This window comes from Phyllobates terribilis, unplaced genomic scaffold (assembly GCF_046119375.1).
Source record: "Phyllobates terribilis strain yellow unplaced genomic scaffold, ASM4611937v1 Scaffold_8__6_contigs__length_399053987, whole genome shotgun sequence".
Taxonomy (NCBI): Eukaryota; Metazoa; Chordata; class Amphibia; order Anura; family Dendrobatidae; genus Phyllobates; species Phyllobates terribilis.
Window position 1 is genome coordinate 294693315 of NW_027362768.1, and position 24614 is coordinate 294717928.

The window sequence follows — 24614 nt, forward strand, 5'->3', positions numbered from 1 at the left end:
TTATGGGAGCTATGTCCCCGATAACAATGTATAAGGAGTTTAAATAAGAGTTTTGGGGGAAACACATTCCCTTTAATGAAGACGTTGATCCTCAATCATTATGGCTGATCTCATTCCAGAACCTTCCATTTGCACATCAGGTGTTATATGAAAAAGCTGCAAGTCGGGGAAGTGAAGTCAACCAGACAGCCAGCAGATATCATGTAAGCGCCCTATTCTGATACCCAGAACATAAGCATGATACCTGCCAGGCAACTGATGGTGGCCTTGGCCATGGTCCCACCTGGCCTGTCTGGACACCTGATGCAGAAACGAGAGCTGCTGCACATCCCCTTTAAACAAAGATAAAAGGCATACCCACCTAAAATGCAGGTCATGGGACAGGCTTCTTCTAGGTTACTCAGGAACACTTCCTTCTTGTAAAACATTTTGGTTGGTTCATGAATGGTCTCCTCGGGGTGAATAAATATTGGTCCAAAGAAATATGCGGCTCCGTCTCGAAGCCACATTTTTTCGATTCTAAAAGAAGAAAACAAAGTTTGATTGATGAAACATTTTTGAGAAAGTTCTGATTTATTATTGTTGAACAATAGACATAACAGGAACAGCGGGTTATTTAAGAGCTTCGTATACCCCCTAAATAAAGAAATATTTTTTAACAAAAGTGATGACTTATAGACACCAATTTATCAATGTTTAAAAAGGAGCTGTCAGAATGGGGAGCTTGATTGCGCTCAATGGGAAAAACAAGATAATCTTGTAGTTATGATACCTTTTAATGGCTAACAAAAATAAAATAAATGATGTTACAAAGCAAGCTGTCGAGACTTCTTAGGTCTCTTCCTCAGGCATGGTTTAGAAAAATATCTGAAGAAACAAAAACATATGCACACACAATAAAAAAAAAAAAAACGACGAGGCATGGCATAATAAATGGACATTTAAATAAACAAACTGAACTCAGAGAGTGAAACCTTAATTGGACTAAATTAGTGTTGTGAAAGTTTCATAGCCCTCTGTATTAAGACCCACCAGATTTATTCTCACATATAACTCTTTCTCTTTCGACGAGGAGCTATATCTTCAACGCACCGGAACTGCTATGGGCAGCAAAATGGCACCCCAGTATGCCAACCTTTTCATAGCTAAACTGGAAAGTGACTTTTTAGCATCGTGCTCCATCAAACCCCTGGCCTATTTCCGTTACATCAATGACATCTTAATAAGCACGGAGTCTGAACAAGAACTTCTAAAACTCCATGACAAATTCAATACATTTCATCCCACCATAAACTTAACATTGGACCACTCAAAAACGGAAATCAAATTTCTGGATACCACCATAAATATTCAAAATGGTTCAATACAGAGATCGGTGTATCGGAAACCCAATTGATAATCCCACACTCCTCAGATGGGACACCTTTCACCCGAAACACATTAAAAAGTCCATCGTTTACAGCCAGGCCCTTAGAAAGAATAGTATCTGTTCCAGCCCAACTGACGTGGATGAACACAACCCATCTTAAACCAAATTAAATTTTTAAACCAAGGCCACCACCTGGCCTCCATTGATGATCAGATAATTAGAGCCACAAGGATCCCTAGAAGTCAATTACTTCAATACGGAGAAAAAGAGGAAAATAATCGTGTACCTCTGGTGGTGACCAGCTTGAGGTACTGAGAAAAACTTCTAAAAAACTTCACCGCATCCTTCACCACAAGGATGACCGGCTGAAAACCGTATTCAAAGACCCCCCCCTTGCTGTGCTACAGGCAACCTCCAAATTTAAGAAATATCATGATCCGAAGTTCAATGCCCTCAGATACACCAAGAAGAACTTAGCCTGCAATGTGTAGAGCTGCAAAACCTGCACCTATGTACAGACCAAAGGCAAGATACAGATTCCCAACACACAGCAGGAATATAAGATTCCCGGGACATTCACATGTTCCTCTTCCAATGTGGTGTACTTAATTCTGTGCACTATATGTCCTATTAGGGGGTCTCTATGTGGGAGAGACCAGACAGAAACTTAGAGTAAGGATGAGGTCTCATCGCAACACGCTTACAGATAGAAAAAAAAAACATGTACCGGTGACCAAACATTTATGTGGTCCAGGACACAACATCAACAATATGAAAGTTGTCATATTAAAAGGCAACTTCAAATCACAAAAACATTGAAGGGTTTGGGAATATAAACTTAATAGTCTTTGATACCCTCCACACAGGACTAAATCTGATAGCAGATGAAATTATAAAACTTTTCTTAAATGCGTGTCATCACTTTTAGCTTAACAAAGTGAATGCAAATTGTAGTGAGAATCTCTTCTCTCTTCATCCGCCCCTATTGGTTAATGTGTAGTACCTGGCCGCTATACAGCTGACAGAGCTGTGCTGTTCAGCTTCACAACTGAGCACTTTTGGCCTGCCACTGACACGGGAAACAGCTAATCAGCAGATATGTCCCCAGCAATCTGATATTAATGAACTATTCTGAAGATAGGCCATCAATGTCAAAGTTCTTAACAAACGATTTAATACAGAATATTGTTATTTATCACCAACGTAATATGTCCCTGTGTATTATGCAGCACAGATAAAAAGGTATACAGCTGCTTCTATAGGGTTAACCTGCAAGAGGACATAACTGTATCTAAACAGTTAATCTGAGCCTCTCAATACATACATACACAGCCAGCAACTACGACAATGAAGATGACAGACAGGATTTTTGCTGCAGCTTCTAGCCATTTCCTGCTGCTCTGTAATACACAGCAATCCATCTTACATAACTACATTCAGTATCAAGTAACACTGCAGCACAAATCTCCTGTGTTACATGCTGCACACTCAAAGTTTCCCACACACAATATCTCTCAAAAGCAGGAAGTCTCAGAGCTGTCAAAATAGTGAAACAGCGGAGAACCCAATGTCAGTTCCCTTTCTCTTAAAGGGACACAGCTTTCATCGACAAATTAGATTTTTTTTTCTTTTACCAACAATATATATATTAAATTAAAATTTTTAGATTTTAATTTCCTTTTACTTCTTTTAGGTTGGTTGTTGTATTCATAGGTGACGGCCTCCTATCCTCAATCACTTATAAGCTGGCAGCCTGCTACCAACCTAGACTGCTGTTTCCTCTGTCACGAGTCCTTTATGTGGCCAGATGTAACAACGTTTTGATGCATGTCTTCACAAGGTCTGAATTTTATGCTATTCCTGGTGATGGTACCCCATAGCAATTTCTGTAGTTATATTTGATGCATTTTATAACTTTTTTTTTTTATCAAGTAATTTTTGATTAAAATTTTCAAACCAAACAAATACAGAAAAAAATAATAGATCCCCTGTGTTTTGTGTATAGACAGCAACACTAGATTACAGGGGCATGCAGGCGGCTGTAAATCCAGGCAATGTCTATGAGACATCGTGGTAACTGTAGTCTTTAGATGGTAATCCGCCCTCAAGCATAAACTTGGTGAGCATTAGACAAAACTACAGTAACTGATGTTTCATCCATTTTAGACACTACAGCTAAAGCAAAAATTCCTTTACCTGCCCACTCTTGGCCTTACTAATCCATGAGACTTGATAAACACACAATCCCCAACCTTCAGCCACATGTCATTGTACCGGAGCTGCTCGTAATAGTAGCAACCAGGTTCTCCATTGGGCATATCAACAGATACATCTTCCTTCTCCTGGAAAGAAAAAAATACAATGAGTATTGTTAGTACTTCTAGAGATGAGATAGATCGACAGACAGGTTTCAGAAAACCTTTGTCCCTCTGCCTGCAATTTGTTTAAAATGTGCGTTACTCACCCTCCCCAGGTCCGGCGATGAGTCTCCATCCCTCCTCCCAGTGTCTGTTATTGTTTGAGGCTGAAGTCACATAGACAGCGCTGCAGCCAATAAAGGAGTTCCACAGCTCTGCTAGAGATGACGGCAGAGCTGTCGACATGATGTCAGTGCAACAGACAATAATGGACAATGGGAGCAGCAGAGGAGACTCGGTGCTGGACCAGTGTAGGGTGAGTCAAGAACTTTTAAAAAAAAACTGCAACCTGGGGACAAGGATTTCTCGAAGCTGGAAAACCCCTTTATAAAAATATACAAAAAGGTACCTCCTAATAGAGGGAAAATGACAAACCTTTTCCAGGCAGATTGTGATGTCCTCATCCTTGGTGTCCTCCATGTTTTCGGAGGCAGCATCTTCATCCACCTTATCTTTATGTGCAAACACGGAGGCCACCCTCACCACCGGCAGAGGGATGTCCCGGGGCCTGAACCGCACAGAACTGACGGGCATGGTCCATAACTTGATCTTCTTGAAGGATTTGGTTTTGGCGGAATACCGGGATTCACAGACAAACACGTCCTCGTCTCTAAAGCTGTCGGGGCAGATTTTGAAGTATTCCTGGGCAGATAGAAAATGGAGACTAATCAACCAAAGAGAACAACCACTTGTAGCTTTAGAAACGCAAGGGCAGACGCCATGCTCCAACAGTACTGTGGAGCGAGAAGAAGTCCTCACCTTCACAAACATCACCACACATTTGCCGAGGATCTTATTTACAGGCACCTTGTTGTAATAATCGCTCTTGAAAACTTCCTTTTGTAAGAACTTACGAGTGGCCAGATGAAAGGTTTCAGTAGGACGATAGAACCAACAGCCGTACAACCACTTCTCACCTGCCAAAAATAAGGCATTATTTATTTATTTTTTTCAATTTACTAATTCAGGGCTAAAGTTTGCAAAAATGTCAGGTAAAGCGAGCTCTTTGCAGTTTTACTCAAAGAAGTCTGTTTTGGGTTCTTTAGATATATGAAGCACATAGTTGGGGTAACGCATTGGATTGCTGAAGCAGCAATATTTATTATACTAAATCAATATATTTATTTCATTACATATGTTACCTGAAAGACCTTAAAGGGGTTGTCCTGTTCATCGATACTGATGGACTATCTTTAAAGTCAGCAAATTGTGCCATGTAATCTGAGAGCAGCGTAATGTAGGGGTAGAGACCCTGATTCTAGTGATGTGACACTCACTTGCCTGCTTGCTGTCATTTTGATGCAAATCATAGTTTTCTCTGCTGCAGATCTAGGAATGCTGAGCTCTGTATGACCCACCCACACCACTGATTGCAGCTTTCTATATGCACTGTGCATAGGCAGAAAGCTGCTAATCAGTTCTCAAGGCATGGTTGGACTAGGAGGCACAAGTCACCTAGTCCTGTAGTGATGATCTCTGTAAGAGAATGGTCAGGCACGCTATGCTGAATAGCCATGTTGTGCCTAGCAGCTAACTTGAGCAAACTAACTTTGCAGCTAATGAGATGCAGTTTCTGAAGTTCTCCCTGGAGTGGAGACATAAATAATATAAGTGTCACTAATAAGTATAGAAGTAGTAAAAAAAAAAAGTTATGCGAGTAGAGGTGCCTTCAAGGATCAGAGAAGTCACTAGTGACATCATCTAAGTAGCCAGAAGAGACATGGAGGCCCATAGGAGTTTCGCCACAATGTTCGTAAATATTGTCATGTTGTATCACTGCATGCTTTGTTCTGGAATGTATCCGCCTTTTCTTCAGTATGTAGCTTACTTTGTCTAATCATGTATAAAAAGCCCCTACACCTTAGCCCAGGGCCACTAAAAAAATCCTTTTTGCAATCAAATTTCATTAAAAATGATGCAATGTTTGCCTTCTAAAACGTCTCTCTCTGTCTATTGCTGGCTACAGAATGAGTTATCCGAGCATCTATCAGCGAGCTATTTCTGATGGTCCAATAGGAGAGTTTCTAACTGTCATATGTCCTTTTCAGTTTTCTGAGCTCCTCTCAGCTGATTTATGACCACAGACCAGATCAAAGCTGAATGTGCAGGGACACAAAGAGTCTGTAAAAGCAAAACGGTGCAACATTTTTTTTTTTTAATTAAAACCAAATTTCAAAACGGATTTTTAGCCCCATATACGGGCATTTAAGTAGACAAAAATTATGGGTTTGGTTAGCTGTGGTGTGGGCGGGGTTAGCTGTGGTGTGGGCGGGGTTAGCTTTCTCAGCTCTGCTTCACTGCTAAATCTAAAAGCTCTGATTGTGTCAGAACGGCTGCACCCAATAATCTAAGTGATACATCATTGGATTCAGCTTCTCTTTGCCTACATTACGCTGCTCTCAGACGAGGTAGCAAAAACCTGATGACAGATTCCCTTTAAAGCTGCATACAGATCAGATAAAAGTGGGTAAATCCACCTTGGGCCGACAGCGCTCTCATGTATATATTCAGTTTACATGTTAAATCATTATATGTCATGTCCTCTGTAATTATCCCATAAGAATAATTCTCATATGGCAATATGTAGCCCAGTATGGCGATCATACTGTCTGTCTCCTTACTAATATTGCTATCCGTACCTGCGTTGTCCTCCCAGAGGCGCTCGATGCAGACAATGTGAGGCTGGAGATTGGCCTCCGCGGGCTCCACATACACATAATCTCCCACATGGTACATGCTGTTTTTAAAGCTACAGTCTTGGCTATAGGTTCGGTATTGTCCAGACTGGCCAGAAACCCCTCCAGGATCTTCACTCTTTTCAGCTTCTTGACAAAAGGAAAATAAAGAAAAAAAAGAAATTCGGAATCGCCATTATGGATCAAGTTATGAATATGCGGAAAACCTTTAATGCAAATGCTACATGTAAATGCTGAATCAATTTAGAGTAAAATATATTTTCTATCTTAAATCTCGGGACCCTAGTACATAAACATTGGATTTAAAGGGCTTTTAATTTTTCAGAAAACCCAATCTCCTGGCTGCAGTCCGTATAAAAACAAACTGTGCTTTACTCACCCTCCCCAGGCCCAGCGATGAGTTCCCACCGCTGCTCCCAGTGTCTACCACCTGCACTGCTGATATCATGTCAACCGCGCTGCAGCCAATCAGTGAGCTTAGCAGCTTTGTCTGAGTAGACATTACGAGTCACAGAGCTCACTGATTGCCTGCAGTCATGACACATCTTTTATATTGGGAGCAGCAGTGACACCCAGGGAGGGTGAGTAAACAACAATTTGGTTAAACCTCTCTAATGTGAAAACAGCATGCAGTTAGCGCCCTCCAGTGGTAATCTGAAATACCAGAACTTTTTTTTTTCTGAGTGTCCATTGAGGGGGTTTGTAGCTATGGGACAGACATACAGACCTAACAATAAACCGATACCTGTACCTTTTTTCTCCTCCTCTCTCTTGACCTTGTCTTCTTCTAATTCTCTGGGCAGCTTTTCTTTCTTCTCCTTTTCTACATCGTTGTGGAGGTGCTTGGTCGTGTAGCTCAAGGCTGGAGAAAGAAGGATCTCCCCGTTTTTGCAAAGCTCATCTCTTATTTTAATAAAAAACTGCTGGAGCTCCACCGAGTCCTCGTAGATTTCCGAGTCCGTCCTTTATAGAAAACAGGAAAGTAATAAGCACATTGAGGCCGAGCTATGATTATACCAGTCAGTGGAGGAGACACTTCCACATAGGCAGCTAGATCTAGAGATCGGTGTGGGTCCTAGCGGTGGGACCTGCCTTTATCAGACATTTGACATAAAGGTTTCAAATGTGAATTCCCCTTTATTCCTGTTGCACTGACTACAGCGTTGACTACAGCCGCATGCCCACCCTCCACATATCTCACCCACTAGAGTCTAGCAACTAGAGATGATCGCTTCTATTCGCGGGACCATGGTGAAGCGGCCATATCGATACTTAGCAGCCGCTGGATAGGATACTTGTGTACCGCCTCCTACCCGCCGCTCCTCTTTGATTAGCAGGCCGGTGTGATGTCATTGTCGTGGCGTAATGCCATTGCACCAGGCCGGCTAATCAAAAGAGGATGATGGCAAGTAGGAGGTGGTTTGCACAGCTCCTGTACAGCAGTCACAGAATACGGACCTGGTCACTTCATCAGGAGACCGAGAATCAATTCGCTCACCTCAACCATCAGATGTTTGACAAATCTCCTTAAAGGACAGATTTCGTACCACTGCGCCTTATAATATATAAGGTCCCTCTCAGGGACACACCAGACCGAAAAACCAATGATATTAAAGTACCCATCACAGCTGCTGCAGAATCTCTTTGTCATAAATTTCCCCCTCCACTTCGAAAAGTGCTGTTGCAGGGTCTTTGAGAAGATGAAGGGAAAGATTCATGTTCTACAAGGTGTGCTATTAGGTACAGCACAATGCCTTCTCTGCTGCAGAACATCTTTGCGAACCAAAAGGGGGAGCATTAAGACAATCCATACTTTGTTGCTGTGTGTAATACATGTAATATCTGTTATTTAAAGAGGTTGTCCACTACTTTAGCATTGACCTATACTTAGGATAAGTCATCAATGTCTGATCAGTTGAGGTCCGACACCCCGAACCCCTGCCGATGAACTGTTGCTGATGTCGGCGGCTAGGTGCAGCTCTGCAAGTTAGTTTTTTTGGCTGGCGCCACTGATAACAGCTGATCAGTAGGGCTGCCGGGAGTTGGACCAAACCGATTAGACATTGATGACCAATCCTAAGTATAGGTCATCAACACTAAAGTAGTGGAAACCTCTTTGATAGATTAATAACACACAGAGAACACATTTGTGAATAAATAAAAACTACCACCGAGGAAAAAGATGTGTTTATATGTAAAAACGGCAGCACATTTACCGATTCATTCGGCGAGCCCTTTCCAGAACATCGAACATGTGCTCCTGGAAGAGATCAAGCCTTCGGTATCGATTATTTTCCACATTTTTTCGGATGATCTCAAAAGTCAGCGGAGGCCTCTTTGGAAATTTGGGATCAACTCCAGGAATTTCAGCCAGAGAATCACTATAACATCGTCCTTCATCGTCTTGGTGGCTCATCATGGACACAAACAGGTTGTGTATCAGCTCCTGGATGAGCAGCGTTACATTAGGGACATGGGAGTCCTCATCTCCTTCGATGTCCCTGCGGGTCTCCAGCAAGACCTTATGCAGGACTAAGGCGTCCTTGTAAATCAGGGACTCGGGCTCGTTATAGGTGCAGGCGTTATTAAACATGATAACAAAGTCCTCGCACATGGCATCGATATCCTGGTACTTGTTGGCCATGATGTGACTCCTGATCTTTTCCATGTCAACGGGCTTTTTGATTGTCACATAGTAGTCAGGGAGCTCAGAGCGTGAAGGAAGACGCAGGAAGATGGCGCTGAGACGCCGGCCACGCTTGTCTGTGTAATTCTTCACGGCTTCGTAGACTTCATTCAGTTTCTGCTGCATGGGGCTCAGATATTTTGTTTTCTTTGGAGATACTCCACTTTTTCTACCTAAATAAAAAGAAAAATTTTTACATTTTGGATAATAGTAAACTTCTGAGAATAGTGTAAATGTGAAGGGGAAGTCGGGCGAGAAAGCTGTTGGACAACGCAATACTCACCTTGGGGTGCTCACCGTTCCTGCAGCAACAACATCACATTCATGAATAAGGTAACTGCTGGTAGAAGTGGTCCCACCTTCATGTAACACACATGACTGCTTGCAGCGGTCACATGAATGATGGAAGGTTTCCTAGGCAAGGAGTGCACAGTGCTTACAAGCTCTTTGCTATAGAGCTAGTAAGCATTGCTATGGAGCTGACCTCATTGCAGCATCCAAGGGTGTATAGTTCGGCCCAGCGGTGCCACCATGCCGCTGGCTCGACCTGTCAATCAATCAGGAGCACATTGCCCCAGAAAGCGGCAAGATGGGAGAACTGGGGAGTCGTGAGCTTGTGATGATACAGTACGAGAAAATCCCTTTAAGGATGATGCAGCGTTATTTTTTTCAGCTTTATGAATAAAAGATTATAAGGCTACAGCGATAATGTGAGGCATATTCCAAAATCTGTGGGGTTTTAATTTAGTAATCAGATAGCAATTTATTATTTAAGCAAGTGGGAGATGAAAATAGTTTATATAGTTCTTCCTCTAATAATGCAACGTAGATTCATAGGAACCACGCCGGGCCATTAACATATCTTTTACACAGGTACATAGTACCCATGTTTAACAGGTTGTATACCAGATGTTATACCTGTAGCCCCCACACAGCTCTACTGAATCATCATCCAATCTGCCAGAATCACCAAACTTAAAGAGATCTTGGCACCTTGGAAAACAAAATTTACCTGCAGATAAGAGGTTAATATACAGGTAAATAGTGTTATAATGGTGCCTGGATACCTTACTGAAAAAGTGGCTACCGGGAGAAAACAAAGCAATTTCCTCCCGAGAGCCACCGGCTTTCAGCCATGGGGGTGTGCATGGAGCGGCTTTAGTCAACGATCACACGTCACCGATTAAGGTAATCACGCCCTAGCATATGGATTGACAGCTCGCTTTGCACAGATTTGCTACAGAGCTGGGCTGTCAAAGTGCCGGGGCGCGCTTACAGCCGCTTCTCACAGTATAGAGAGCAGTGACTGCAGCTGTGCTGCGCATGACTGAAAGCCGGCAGCTCCTGGGAGGAAATAAGTTCATTTTCTTCCAGTAGCCGCTCTTCCAGTATGGTGGCCAGTCAGCATCGTAATGCTATTTACCTTTAGATTAACCCCATATGTGCAGGTAAATAGCATTTTCCGAGATGACAGGTTCCCTTTAAGTGTATTTTATTTTGGGACGCCTCTTTACCTAGACAGCACCGTCGCTTCCCAATAAGGGGTTACACAATCTGATGACAAGCAGTCTGCAGACACTTTACTATAAAGCAGGCACAAATCACTCACTTAGCTTGAGTTTTGGAGAGGCCATATCTTCGTCGTCTGGTAAATTACCAAGTTCCTTCCTTTTCTCCTTGAGGATCTTCTCCAAGACATGTGCATCATTGTAGACCTATCGTTGTAGTGAGAGCATTTAGTGCTTCAGAGCGAAAGTCTAATAAACACACCACAGAAATGGAAAACTACTAGACCGCAGTACAGAAGAGTTTTCTTTGCGAAGCAGATCAATTTACATTACACATCTGCACACAGTTCAGTAACTTTTCTACTTGGCAGTGATAGTTTCTATCACCTTAATTGAAAGTCTTTTCCATAAAAAAAGTTCTCAGTTCAGGCAATTTTACAATTAAAGGGAATATGTCAGAAGATTTTTACTATGTAATCTGAGATCAGCATGATGTAGGGGCTGAGATCCTGATTCCAGTGATGTGTTTTGCTGTTTCAATAAAAATCTGAGTTTTCTCAGCAGGAGATAATCACTACAAGACTAGGTGTCTCGTGCCTCCTAGTCCAACCACGCCCTTTACCACTGATTGGCTGCTTTCTGTGGACAATGTTTAATGACACAAAACAGCCAATCAGTGATGTGGGCGGAGTTTTACAGAGCTCAGAATTCAGAGCTCTGCAAGATCTGCAGCAAAGAAAACGGTGATTATATCACGACTACTGCACCCAGTAAACTAAGTGATACATCCCTGGAATCGGGATCTCTGTCTCTACATCATGCTGCTGTCAGATTACATAGCAAAAAACTGCTGACAGATTCCCTTTAAAACAAAGGAAGTTTTATCTACAGTATTTCTTAGCTTCATGTCCCTCTTCTCCTCCTCCCACTTCTATGTCTGGCTGAGAGACAACTGACTGCAGTCCCACTCAGTGTAAGAATCAGTCCTCGCATCCTATTTTATATCACAGAATTCCAATTCGAAAATGCTCCGGATACGTTTCTGGATGATTTTAGTAGAAGGTCTTTCAATTTTAGGGTCTACTTTTGGAGCTCCATTATCGGTTATTGCCTTCCTCCTCTAATGTTCCCTTTAAAAGCAGTCATATGGGTAATGATCATGGATCTGTTACCTCTTAGTTTCCGAATAAGTCAAAATTCACTGTGTGTTGTGCGTATTTCTTTGTTATTCTGCCTGGAAATAATATGAACAGTATGTCCTTTACACAGTGCGTTCTAGAAAATGTTAGCTGGGTTTGACACCATCTTACCCGCGAGCCTTCTTCATTATAGTGCCAGGCGTTGCGGAACATCAGCTTCATGTCATCCATCATGGCGTCCTCGGTGGCATATTTGTCGCTGCGAATATTGTGTTCAATTGTTTTCAAGTCCATGGGCTCCAGAATGATCTTATAATAATCCGGGTAGTCTTTTTTGGATGGCTTGAACATAAAAAGTTCACAAAGGCGACGATTGCTCATGGGCTCCCGGGCTTCCAGGACGGCGTTGAACAAAATCTTCATCCGTTGTTTCCGGACATTTTTCTTGCTGAATAAAACGAATACGAGAGTTACGGTCAAGAGCTTACAAATAAGCCTCAAAGGGAGAAAGCAAAGTCACGGCGTCAGTGGTGCTACATGACCCAATTTTGCCTTGTTTGCAGTTTAAAGGGGTAATCATGTCTTACAAAGCGAAAAGTATATGGCTAGATTATGCCAATACTTGCTGATCGGTGGTGACCCCTACCAATCCTGAGAAAGAAGGAGGTGCAGAGGTAGCGTAGTGCTAGATATGTTAACCATTTCCTCTGCACAGTGGTGCTCAGCCCCATATTGTGTCTGAAGTTGTTCGCCCAGCCGACTGCCCAAAAGTGTGCAGCAAAACTTAGGGGATGACGCGCTAACCCAATAGTGCCGACCCTTTATTCCCAGAGAAAGCCGTGGTCCCAATAGTCCAACCCTACCAATTATTAAGTTATGTAAGGTGGATTTGCATAAGATAAAAACTTATGTCACAACTATGGTAAAAAGTGGACACATAGGCCAAGAAAGATGATAAAAATCAGATCCAGCACACAAAATACATAAATATCAATAATAAAAAAACCTACCGTCTGAACGACGACCGTATAAATCGGATCGAAATTGGAACTAAGTGCACGGACTGGCCGGCGGCTCTCCCGACCCGAGCACAACAGCTGCATAGAAATATATGAAGCGTTTCTGCTCGGAGTGGGAGAGCCACCGACCAGTCCGTGCACTGCGTTCCGATCTTGGTCGGATTTATACGGTCGTCTGACTGCGCCCGTAGAGTGGTGACGTGTTGACTGTAGATATTTTAGGTTGGTGGAAAGAGGAACAAAAATCAGGAAACTAAAGTGGAATCAGAAGAAGGGAATCGACCTCCATTGGGTCTCTGCAGCTATAAAGAAATCATTTAAACTGTTGGAGGAAAACTAGCAATGATTAGCTGCTGCTGTATTTTTAGCTACTGTAATGTATTTGGAATGGATCGCTGCATGGGATTTTTATTTTGCTACTTGAGATGTTGCAGTTCCGGCAAGTTGGAACAATACCCTTTACCTTCATGTTTTGTTCATTTCAGCTGCTGATATACAGTCTGCATTGTTTCACCTTTATCGCTTGTCCTCTGGCGTTGGCACCACTGCATTTTTTGCTAATATTTTGTAAGGGAGATCTGTACTTGTCAGAATATGAAAGATAATAAAATTGTTGCTTGACTGAATGAAGGTCAGATCTCTACACTAGCTTCTATAATGACTTAAAATTATTTGACCTTTACTCTTGAAACCTAGAAATGAATGAAACAAGTAAAAAGAAGATCTATTTGCCCCTACTGTCAATATGCAAAATCTTCTGGATGTACCATAAACAGTCTTATAAAACACAGGGATTCATTTCATACTGACCTGTTCCATTTTTGGCTGAGGTACCACTGAGTGGTGGTGCTTAACCAATAGCGATTTTGTGGGGTTTATAGAGGACCTGTCACTAGCTCAATGACAAAAGTTAAATTCTTGTAAAAATCCCTGATTCTACATCTCTTTTCCGTTTTGAGCTGTGCTGCTCCATTGCAGAGATATTCACATTTGTTGCTTTTGGAGCACAGTATGTGAAGTCTCTTCTTGTAGTCCAACTGTGTTTCTTCACAGTCTTTTCTGGAGTCGAGTTATGGAGTGCAGTCTGTGAAATCTCTACTCGAACTCCAACTATGTTTCTTCAGTGTCTTTTCTGGAGTCTTTTGATGTAGCAGAGTATGTGAAATCTCTATTTGTAGTCCAACTATGTTTCTTCAAAGTATTTTCTGGAGTCGTGTGCTTTCACCTTTCTTCCCAGATGCTGTCAAGTACAGCTCAGCAGTGTCTGAGACTGCTAGTTCAGCTGCTGTGCGGTGATTGGCAGCATCTCAGAGGGAGGGATGAAAGCGCACACCCTCAGAGAAGACTGTGAAGAAAAGCTCTGTTGCACTACAAGCAGAGAATTCACATAATGAGCTCCAGAAAAAAATAAGTGTGAATATCTCTACAAAGAAGCAATGCAGAGCAAAACGGAAAAGAGGTATCAAAGTAAGGGGAGTTCAGGGATTTTTACAAGGTATTTAAGTCAGTATTTTTGAGAACGTGGCAGGTCCTCTTTAATCCTACAGTGTCCTACTGCAGACAGTGCAGGGGGGAGGCTCCTACTGCAGCCACTTGTCCTACAACCAGATGCAGAACTGTGTGAGGATGACAAGAGGGACTCGGTTGATTTCTTTTGAACGCTTAGGCTATGTTCACACACGTTGGGTTTTTCAGCGTATTTTGCTGCAGATTTTTATGCAAATTTTCAGCTTCGTTTTGCAATACCAGCAAAGTCTATGAGAAAACGGAATTCTCTGTTCACACATCTTGTGTTTTTTTTTGCTGCGTATTTTGTACCTTGGTTGGGTTTTTGGAAAATAGAGCATGTCACTTTTTTCAGCGTTTTTTTCACTCATAGGAAGTAATGGGTGGTGAAAAAAACGCTGAAAAAAAACGCAAATACATTTTTTTCAGCGTTTTTGATGGCAAAATAGAATGGGGTTCTTTTTCTCACAGAACTTTATGTACATGAATAAATAGAGACAGAAGGACAGTGAAAAAAACGCTGAAAAAATGCACAAAAAACGCAGCAAAAACTGCGTTTTTTGACGCAGCTGATTTCCTGCCAGAGATCAGTTTTGTTGCAGATTTCTGACTGAAAAAAACAACATGTGGGAACATAGCCTGAGAAGTATTTTGAAAATAGTTTTGCTTCATTTGTAAAATAGAAACAAATGGCAAGAAAACATTTAACCCCATTCACGACATGTACTGCGCATGCATTGTCCCCCCCTGTAGTGATCTATACAGCTGACATGTGCCAGCAACAGCCGTGGGTGGAATCACGATCCACCCGCGGCTGTTAACCAGTTAAGTGCCGCTGTCAATCTCTGACAGCGACATTTAACTCGCGCTTCTGGGAAGCATGTCGATAGCCCCGCCCATCGGTGATCACGTCACGTGATCACGGGTCACCCGATGGGTTGGAATGACAACCCAGGATCTGGATGAGACCCCTGTGGTTGTCATAGCCGATCTGTTATGAGCGTCACCCAGTGGTCGGCATTCATAGCAGATGAGTACTTTTGTTACACATAGCAGGACTGAAGCCCTGCTATGTGTACCACAGGCGATCAGACAATCACAGCTTCAAGTCTCCTAAGGATACTATTGAAGCAAGTAAAAAGTAGAAAAAAATGTTTTTAAAAATATTAAAAAAAATTAAAAAAATATAAAAAAAAGTTTAAATCACCGCCCTTTCGTCCCATTAAAAATAAAACAATAAAAAAAAAATTAAATCTACACATATTTGGTATCGTCGAGTTCAGAATTGAAAGATCTATCAATATAAAAAAAAATAATTAATCAGATCAGTAAACGGCGTAAAAAAATAAAAACCCGACAATTACATTTTTTTTTGTCGCCACAACATTGCAATAAAATGCAATAACAGGCGATCAAAATATCGTATCTACCCCAAAATGGTATCAATAAAAACGTCAGCTTGGCGTGCAAAAAATAAGCCCTCACCCGGCCCCAGATCCCGAAAAATGGAAGATGCTACGGGTCTCGGAAAATGGCGCCATTTTATTTTCTTTACAAACTCTGGATTTTTTTTTTTCACTACTCAAATGAAAAATAATCTATACATGTCTAAGAACTCGTAATGACACGGAGAATCACAACTGCAGGTCAGTTTTAGCATTCAGTGAACATGGTAAAAACAAAACGCCCAAAACAACTGTGGAATTGCATTTTTTTTGCAATTTCACCGCACTTGGAATTTTTTTTCTGTTTTTCAGTACAAGATATGGTAAAACCAGTAATGTCGTTCAAAAGTACAATTTGTCCCGCAAAAAAATAAGCCCTCACACGGCCATATTGAAATATTCAAATAAAAAAGTTATGGCTCTGGGAAGAAGGGGAGCAAAAAGCGAAAACGGGTTGCGGCGTGAAGGGGTTAAGGGCAAATTTCAGAGTAAAATCTTGGGGACAGGTTCCATTTAAAGAAATCACTTTATCTGTTTTGCACCTGGCAGAAAACTGCCATTTGACTGCATTAATATTTCCATTAGCGGTGCTAGTCTATTGAGCCAATTGTTTTTTCTAGAATTCTATATTTACAGGACTCCCATTATGTTAGGAATTGAGAATTTCTCTCTTTATCTAATAAATCAAATGTAAGTGCTTGATCTTAGCTCTTCTGCAAGGATATTGTAACTAGAGAGGAGTGTATTGCTTCAAGTAGAATCTAATTTTAGTCCAATTCTGTAAAATTCGCAGGTCCTGGGAAATTTGAACAATCTGCATTTCGTTTCTCGGAGATAATCAAAATAAATGCCCGACACCTTGCTACACATTGCATCAACTACAGAATGCAGTCATGATCTCATTATGGGGAGGTGCGAGCCTCCTCATAATGCCTTACTGCCATCATATCTCATGGTATCGCGCTACCAATCAAGAAGAACTATCAGAGACTGTATAAAAGCCGAGGCATGGAATGCAGCAGCCATTTTAGGGTGAATTAGGATAGTGAGGGCACGTCAAAGCTCACAGCTAAGATGATGGTCAGATGAATCGTAAGCGAACGCGAAACGGCTGTTACCCATTCCCACACCCTGTAACTATCTTCCGAGATATGCACTTATTTTAGAAATAAAAGAAGTTTTTTAACCAGCTTGGACTATGCCGTAAGTTCTTCTCTCATATTATTATTGCATATTGAAACAGGGTTGCTCTTCTGGAGTCTAAGAGCAAGAACCCCTTTAGGAGTTGTACACGTGGCCATATTTGTTATCTGCAGACAATGTTACAAATTTGCATAAACTTTGTTTCTTCTAAGGCAATCTGACAACGACCATTTGGTGATGAAAACATCGCAACTACGTATTGTAATGGAATGAAAGGTCACCTATATTATATCACAACCTGGATGGACGCTGTCTCTACTATTGGATGTGGTGTATTTGCTCAAGTTGGATCATTTGAGGTACTGAACGCGCTGTGTCCTGGCAATAGCGTGCTCCTAACCAATGCCGGTACTGAAACTCCTCTCATATTGCTGTGTAATGAAAGCCTACTACATAGTGCACTGCACTTATCTCAGCACCATCAAAGACATTCAATATGAAGGGACAGGACGCTTTAAATAGCTTATACTTGAAACCTTTATCCACCCCTTGGCAAGCAGTTTTTGGAAGATAAAGAGACTCCATGGGGGCTACATAATAGGAATAAGATGGGGTTCCCCACCAATGTGCGGCTCTGATCACACACTGTTAGCATATACTCCTATCTTGGGAGAATCTACAGATGCAAACTCCAGACAAAGCCCAACTGGATGCAACAGTACAGCATAAACTACCACATATCTGCAACTGACTCTCATTTTATTAAAAGAAAACCCACACTTTGCGGGATGTCCTTTAAAGGAAAAGTGCAGTTGATCATTCTGGTTAATACTGATAAAACCAGAATGCCATCAGGTACTCTTTTCATACATGTCAGGTCCATTATCCGCTATGGACACAAGGAGTAGGCAGAGCAAATTTAGCCTTATGATATGGTGGACTCAAGATGTATGTCCAGGTGTCCATGAAACACAATAGATAACTGCAGCCTTAAAGGGAGTCTGTCACCCCAAAATGTCAAGTAAACTACAGAAACATTTATAAAGGGGACGTAGACTCTATAAAAATCATACCAGGCATACACAGTTTCACTTAAGGCTTGCAGAAAAATCTACTTTTATTTAATATGCAATGAGTGCGCTTCAGTGTATGCTTGGCGTGGCCTATGCCTTGGTGCACCGTCCCACCCTCCTATTTGCAAATTAAAGCCAGTCCCTTACCTTGATTGATAAGCTCTCCGTTGGTAAAGGTGCTCTCACATTGCGTTTAGGGACACGCTCGGTGGCCCTGTTGGAGCACACATCCGAACCCCCCTGCAAAACGAGATTCAGACGTATGCGCAGATGGAGCCATATACTGTAATGCACGTCAGATCGCATGTTCGCTCTTGCACCACCATCATTTTCGAGAGTGTAAGCCTACAGGAGGCAGACATGCCCGAAACTGATGCACGTCAGAGCACATGCTCGCTCTGCTGGCACCAATACAGTCTATGGCCCCGTCGGTGGATACATCCGAATCACGTTTTGTGGGGGGCTTGGATGTATGCCCCGACAGGGCCACCGAATGTGTACCTAAACGCAATGTGAAAGCACCCTAAGACCGAGCAATGTCTAAAAGCAGTTTGCACTAGCACACTGACACTGGAGGAATGCAATGCTCCTAGTGTCAGTGTGGACACTCACACAAAGTGGCTGTGGGTAAGCGCTGATGCCTGGCTCTTGCCCGTCGGCAGCCGCCACTCCATGCACTCAGAAGTGTAGAGAACGACTGGCTTCAGGGAGTGGGCGTTGTGCCATGAGCTTGCAGTCTGCTCAGTTTATCCTTGCTGAAGTCGCTTCAGCGGCGTTCAAAAGGCAGTCAGGAACCAGGAATCAAAATGCACCCACAGCTACATCATATGCGCGCCCAGAGTTTAGACAGTGTTCGCTTCTACCCATGGAGCGCTGTCAATCAAGACCATTGGACTGTGCATAATATGGAAATAGGATAATAATAGGTAGAAAGTGCTCGTCATGTAAAGTCCAGCCATCATTATAATTAATAGGGTATTTTATATAAGCTGCATGATCTGGTCATCAGCCAGTATATGTGTAAGTGCAGTCACCAAGTGCTGTTAGGTGCATGGACGGTGTAAAGACAGATGAACAGGAGTGACCAGAGTATAGAAAATTTATAAAGAGGGAAGAGTTAGATTAGTCAAGGGAGGTGATAGGCAAGTCTAAAGACATGTGTTTTTAAAGCACATTTAAAAATGTGGGGGCTAGATATTAATCGACCGACTGAGGTAGTGCATTCCAGAAAAATGGCCCAGCACGAGAGAAGTCTTGGAGATGGAGGTGCGAGGTTTGGATTATGGAGGATGTTAGTCTTAGATCAGTTGCAGAGCAGAGAGCATGGGTAGGGTAATAGACCGAGATGAGGAAGGAGAAGTAGGATGGCGAAGAAGTGTGGAGAGCCTTGTGGGTGAGAGAGATAAATTTATATTGTATTCTGTAGCAAAAGGGCAACCAGTGTAATGACTGGCACAGGGTGGAGGCATCGATGTAGCGGCTGGACAGAAATACAACCCTGGCTGCCGCATTCAGGACAGATTGGAGAGGAGAAAGTTTGATTAGAGGGAGACCAATCAGTAGAGAGTTGCAGTAAGAGTTTTAGAAGTATCAAAGGTGAGCAAAGGTCAGATTCCAGAGGTGTTTTTAAGATGCAGGTAACATGAGTGAGTGATTGATTGGATATAGGGAATAAAGGAAAGTTCTGTGTCAAATATAACCCCAGGACAGCGAGTGTGTGCTGCTTGGGAGTTACGGCTGAACCAACCAACCAAAGCAATTGCAATATCGGGTATAGGTAGGTTAGCAGATGGAGGAAAAAGAAGTAGTTCAGTTGGTTTCAGACAGAGGGAGGACATAATGTTAGAGACAGCGGACAGACAATCCTTTTTGTTTTGTATTAAGGTGGGGGTGATGTCAGGAGACTAGGTGTATAATTGCATGTCATCAGCATAGAGATGATGCTTGAAACCAAATCTGCGTCCAATAGGGGCAGTATATAGGGAGAAGAGTAGGGGGGCTAGGACTGAACCCGAGGAACAACAACAGTAAGGGGAAGAGGGGCGGAAGAAGAACCAGCAAAAGTTAGAGTGAAGGAACAGTCAGAGAGGTAGGAAGAGAACCATGGCTCAGTGGTTAGCACTGCAGCCTTGCAGTGCTGGGGTCCTGGGTTCAAATCTAACCAAGGACAACATCTGCAAAGAGTTTGTAGGAGTTTTCTCCAGTTTCCTCCCACACTCCAAAGACATAGGGAATCTAGATTGTGAGCACCAATGGGGACAGTGCCCACAATGTCTGTAAAGCGCTGTGGAATTAATGGCGCTATATAAGTGAGTAAAATAAATAAATGAATAAATGAGAGGATGGTGTCCATGGGAGTAGAGGCCATTAAATTTATCTGTTAGTAGATAGAATGTTAGAGTTGGAAGGGACCTCCAGGATCATCGTGTCCAACCCCCTGCTCCATGCAGGAGTCACTAAACCATCTCAGACAGATGTCTGTCCAGCCTCTGTATGAAGACTTCCATTGAAGGAGAACTCACCACCTCTCGTGGCCGCCTGTTCCACTCATTGATCACCCTAACTGTCAAAAAGTTTTTTTCTAATATCTAATCTGTATCTTCTCCCTTTCAGTTTCATCCCATTGCTTCTCGTGTTTCCATGTGCAAATGAGAATAAGGATGATCCCTATACAATGTGACATCCCTTCAGATATTTGTAGACAGCTATTATGTCTCCTCTTTGCCTTATTTTTTGAATCATTAGATCATTAGAGACTTTAGTAAGAGCAGTTTCAATATAGTGTAAAGAGCGAAAACCAGATTGTAAAGGGTCAAGAAGAGCGTTATCTGAGAGATAGCGGATCTGATGGGAGTGGACCAAGCGTTCCAGGAGTTTAAAGATGAATGGAAGATTAGAGACAGGTCTGTAGTTAGCAGCGCAGTTTTGGATGAGGGATATTTTCTTTTTAATATAAAATGTTTACATGTGACAACGAGGTGACCTAGATGAACCAAATCCCAGGCTAACACCATACCATTATCAAAGAAGGTAGAGCATGATGCCAAGCTTTCTAGAAGTTGGGATTCCCTCACTCTGCACCAACTAGTCAACCATTGGCTCAACTAGTCCATACCAAATTAAAGCAGCTGCAGGTCAGGGAGATATTTAGAGAGTCAGGCTAACCCTGCCCCCCGACACTGAATGTCAGATTTCTTCCTATTATGATGCACAGGGAGAAATCTGTCAATCAGAAGAGGTGGGCAGGGTTAGCATGCAACTCATGAATACCGAGGACTCCTGACTCTTTGCTCACAAACAATGCATGTTGATAAAATTTACAGTATGTTTCTCCAAATCTGAGATACAAAAAACCAGCCTCCCATACCTTACGCTATCCTCAGATTTGGCAGTGACAGACTTGGCCTCAAACAATACTGACCAAACGTGCAACAAATGGCCAACAAAAAGATTCAGCTTTACTTTTCTATTGACAAAATTGAAACAAATTTTCATGCAAATCAACCCCAATTAGTTGTATCATCATCAGGTAAATCTGCCCAAACACAATTCAAGAGCATTATTACTAATATAGAGTCACAAAATGAGAACACAAAGCTCCAAAATTAATAATCATGGTACACACAGAGGGGTCGGTTCATCATTGCTTTTGTGCCTTTTTTTCTGCAGTAAAAATCGTTATAATAGTTTTTTATATATATATTTAATATGCGCCTTTAAGTTAACGTTATCTAATTTTATTTTTTCTTCTTTTTCGTTTTATTTTTTTTCAGCAATATGGATGTGGCTTTGGTTATCCCAATGCTTTAGCCCAATTCATCACTGCAACTTTTTGTAATGTCATAAAATGCCTGCGCAGTTGTACTCCAGTGCTCTATTAGAGTACAAAATCAATTTTTCTTTGCGCGTATGTGCGACATTTTACAGGATTGTCCCATTTTTTTTACTCTAAAAAAAAAAAAAAAAAAAAAAGGGGGCACAACATTTTTGTTTAAATAAAATAAGACCCCAAAAATTTGCGTTTTTAAATTTGGGCTGAATTTTTCAAACACTGTATGCTGAACATGGTGAATACAAGAGAAATAAATGCAAAATGATGAATTAGAGCAATAATATTTTGCACGTAGGATAATGCTTCCTGAGCTCCGTGATGACCTGCTAGTTGAGAATCATGATACTATTAGCAGCGTTACCGTCCCCTCTCTGAGAATAAAGGATCCACATCCAGAACAATTGAGGAGGACACCGGCCTACGGGCTCCAGCCTGATGACAATGGATGCAGAGATGCTGGAGATTCCAGCAGAGGGAAACGTACCTCTTCCTCTTTGCGCTGCCGGTATCAGATGTGGCGGAGGAGATCATGCTGTCGCCGTCCTCTATATCGAGGTCTCTGCGAGCCAGCTCTTTCTTTTTTGCCTGAAAATAAAGAACAAATCTCCAGAGTCAGCCTCGCTCTGCCAAACGTTCCCAGAATACATGAATATTAAACAGCTGCATAGATCAGTTTCACTCGGAAAAAAAAAAAAAAGGCTACAACTGGTGTCAGTGTATAAATATTAAAAGCGTCATGGATCTGAGATACAGAGGCTTAGAAACATTTACATTTCATCAGGTGCAACATTGCCGGGCGCCGGTTGTCAAATAGTGGATTGTGTGCATTGTGCCTCTCCTCCGGCTGCAGGCAAAACCATAAAAATAGCTCCCGTCTGATTAAGCAGAAAGGTTACAAAAAGTGGCATATCCATCTCACAAGGTAAAGGCTGCGCCACTACATCCTACATGAGAATATCCAGTCGGTGATGGCGAAAAGATAAGCATATCCAGAAAGCCTATCATCAGAACAGGTCATCAATATCAGATCGGTGGGGGTCCGCCACCCACCACCTTCAATCATCTGTAAACACTCTGCTCTGTGCAGCTTTGTCCAATGTGTAGCAGCCGCTGCTGAGTGCTGCAGGTCAGCTTCTATTCGCCATTGAATGATCTGGATCTAATATGTCATCAATATCATAAGACCCTTTAAAAATGTTTCACTATAACATAGAAAGAGACAACGAGTCAAGGTGTTCACACAGAACAGACCCCGAGCTCGAGGCACAGCCCTGATGGTCATCAGAGGACACTGTAGTCAGCAAAATGACAAAGGGCAAGTACCGAAAACAGGAATGAGCCCAGGATCAAATCGAGAAATCATTATCCCATTTTCATAAAAGTCAGTGTATATCAGCATAGTGGTTAAAAAAAACACTTGACGCGTTTCAGGCAGTCACACTCTTGATTATAGCGAATGTTGTTGGACTAGGACGTGCACCATAAGAACACATATGAACACCCTCTTATGTGTCTTCTATCTCACACAACATACGACACGATTAAAGGAAACCTGTCACTTAGTTCATTCTGTCCAAATAACGGGCAGAATGAATCAGAGCCTGGTTGGGTATATCCTTCTCTGGGGTTTCAGTCAAACTATAGTTAAAAGATCCGGTCAGGAACTATAGCCAAAGATGTCCGGCACCACTCCAGATGACCATTGTCGTTTGTCCTGGTGCAGAAGTATGAATACTTCGAAACGCATTGACAAATAAAAACACCCTTGGTCTCATCAAAACAAAGCACGAAACACCCTTGGCCTCCTATTGCATATTGGACCTCTGGCAGAGCGATTTACATCCACTTTCCCTCCAAATTTACATCTCATCACTTATGGAGGATCTGCAGCCTATTTCAACAAGCTAATACAGGGGTAGTGACAGTCACAACCCCATCAGCTGAGCATATCCTGTTTTTACTTATCCTTTTTAAACCGGATAAGACTCTATTGCGCTCACTGTCATTCCAGCCTTTACTTCACTCAAGGATCTCTGTATGTGAGAGACCTGTAAATCCCCTAGAGCATACTGTCAAACTCCAGCCCATGGGCCAAATCTGGCCCGCAGGGTAGTTATATTTGGCCTGCGACACCAGAACCACCACCCCTATGTAGGGCCATTATTCTGTATGGAGGACTATGTGGGGCCCATTATAGTGTATGGAGGACTATGTGGGGCCCATTATAGTGTATGGAGGACTATGTGGGGCCCATTATACTGTATGGAGGACTATGTGGGGCCCATTATTCTGTATGGAGCACTATGTGGGGCCCATTATTCTGTATGGAGGACTATGTGGTGCCCATTATACTGTATGGAGGACTATGTGGGGCCCATTATACTGTATGGAGGACTATGTGGGGCCCATTATACTGTATGGAGGACTATGTGGAGCCCATTATACTGTATGGAGGTCTATGTGGGGCCCATTATACTGTATGGAGGTCTATGTGGGGCCCATTATACTGTATGGAGGTCTATGTGGGGCCCATTATACTGTATGGACGACTATGTGAGGCCCATTAAACTGTATGGAGGGCTATGTGTGGCGCATTATTCTGTATGGAGAACCATGTGTGGCGCATTATTCTGTATGGAGGACTATGTGGGGCCCATTAAACGGTATGTAGGATTATGTGGGGCCATTATACTGTATGGAGGACTATGTGGGGCCCATTATTCTGTATGGAAGAGTATGTGGAGCCCATTATTCTGTATGGAGGACTATGTGGGGCCCATT

General features: G+C 42.3%; 1 protein-coding gene across 8 annotated transcripts in view; it reads right to left on the minus strand.

The window, feature by feature from the left end:
• The window catches only part of PBRM1 (polybromo 1), a 112370-nt gene that overhangs the window by 45824 nt on the left and 41932 nt on the right, over positions 1 to 24614 (minus strand). For 5 of the 8 annotated variants that reach the window (XM_073644433.1, XM_073644439.1, XM_073644436.1 and 2 more), the window contains exons 13-22: positions 22318 to 22418; positions 11987 to 12263; positions 10778 to 10883; positions 8699 to 9341; positions 7234 to 7445; positions 6426 to 6611; positions 4546 to 4703; positions 4162 to 4428; positions 3566 to 3711; positions 362 to 519 (exon numbers count right to left, since the gene is read on the minus strand). In XM_073644433.1, the coding sequence (XP_073500534.1) occupies positions 362 to 519; positions 3566 to 3711; positions 4162 to 4428; positions 4546 to 4703; positions 6426 to 6611; positions 7234 to 7445; positions 8699 to 9341; positions 10778 to 10883; positions 11987 to 12263; positions 22318 to 22418 (2254 nt within the window). The remainder of the gene's footprint in view (positions 1 to 361; positions 520 to 3565; positions 3712 to 4161; positions 4429 to 4545; positions 4704 to 6425; positions 6612 to 7233; positions 7446 to 8698; positions 9342 to 10777; positions 10884 to 11986; positions 12264 to 22317; positions 22419 to 24614) is intronic. The other 3 variants (XM_073644440.1, XM_073644437.1, XM_073644434.1) reach the window with 1 other exon arrangement.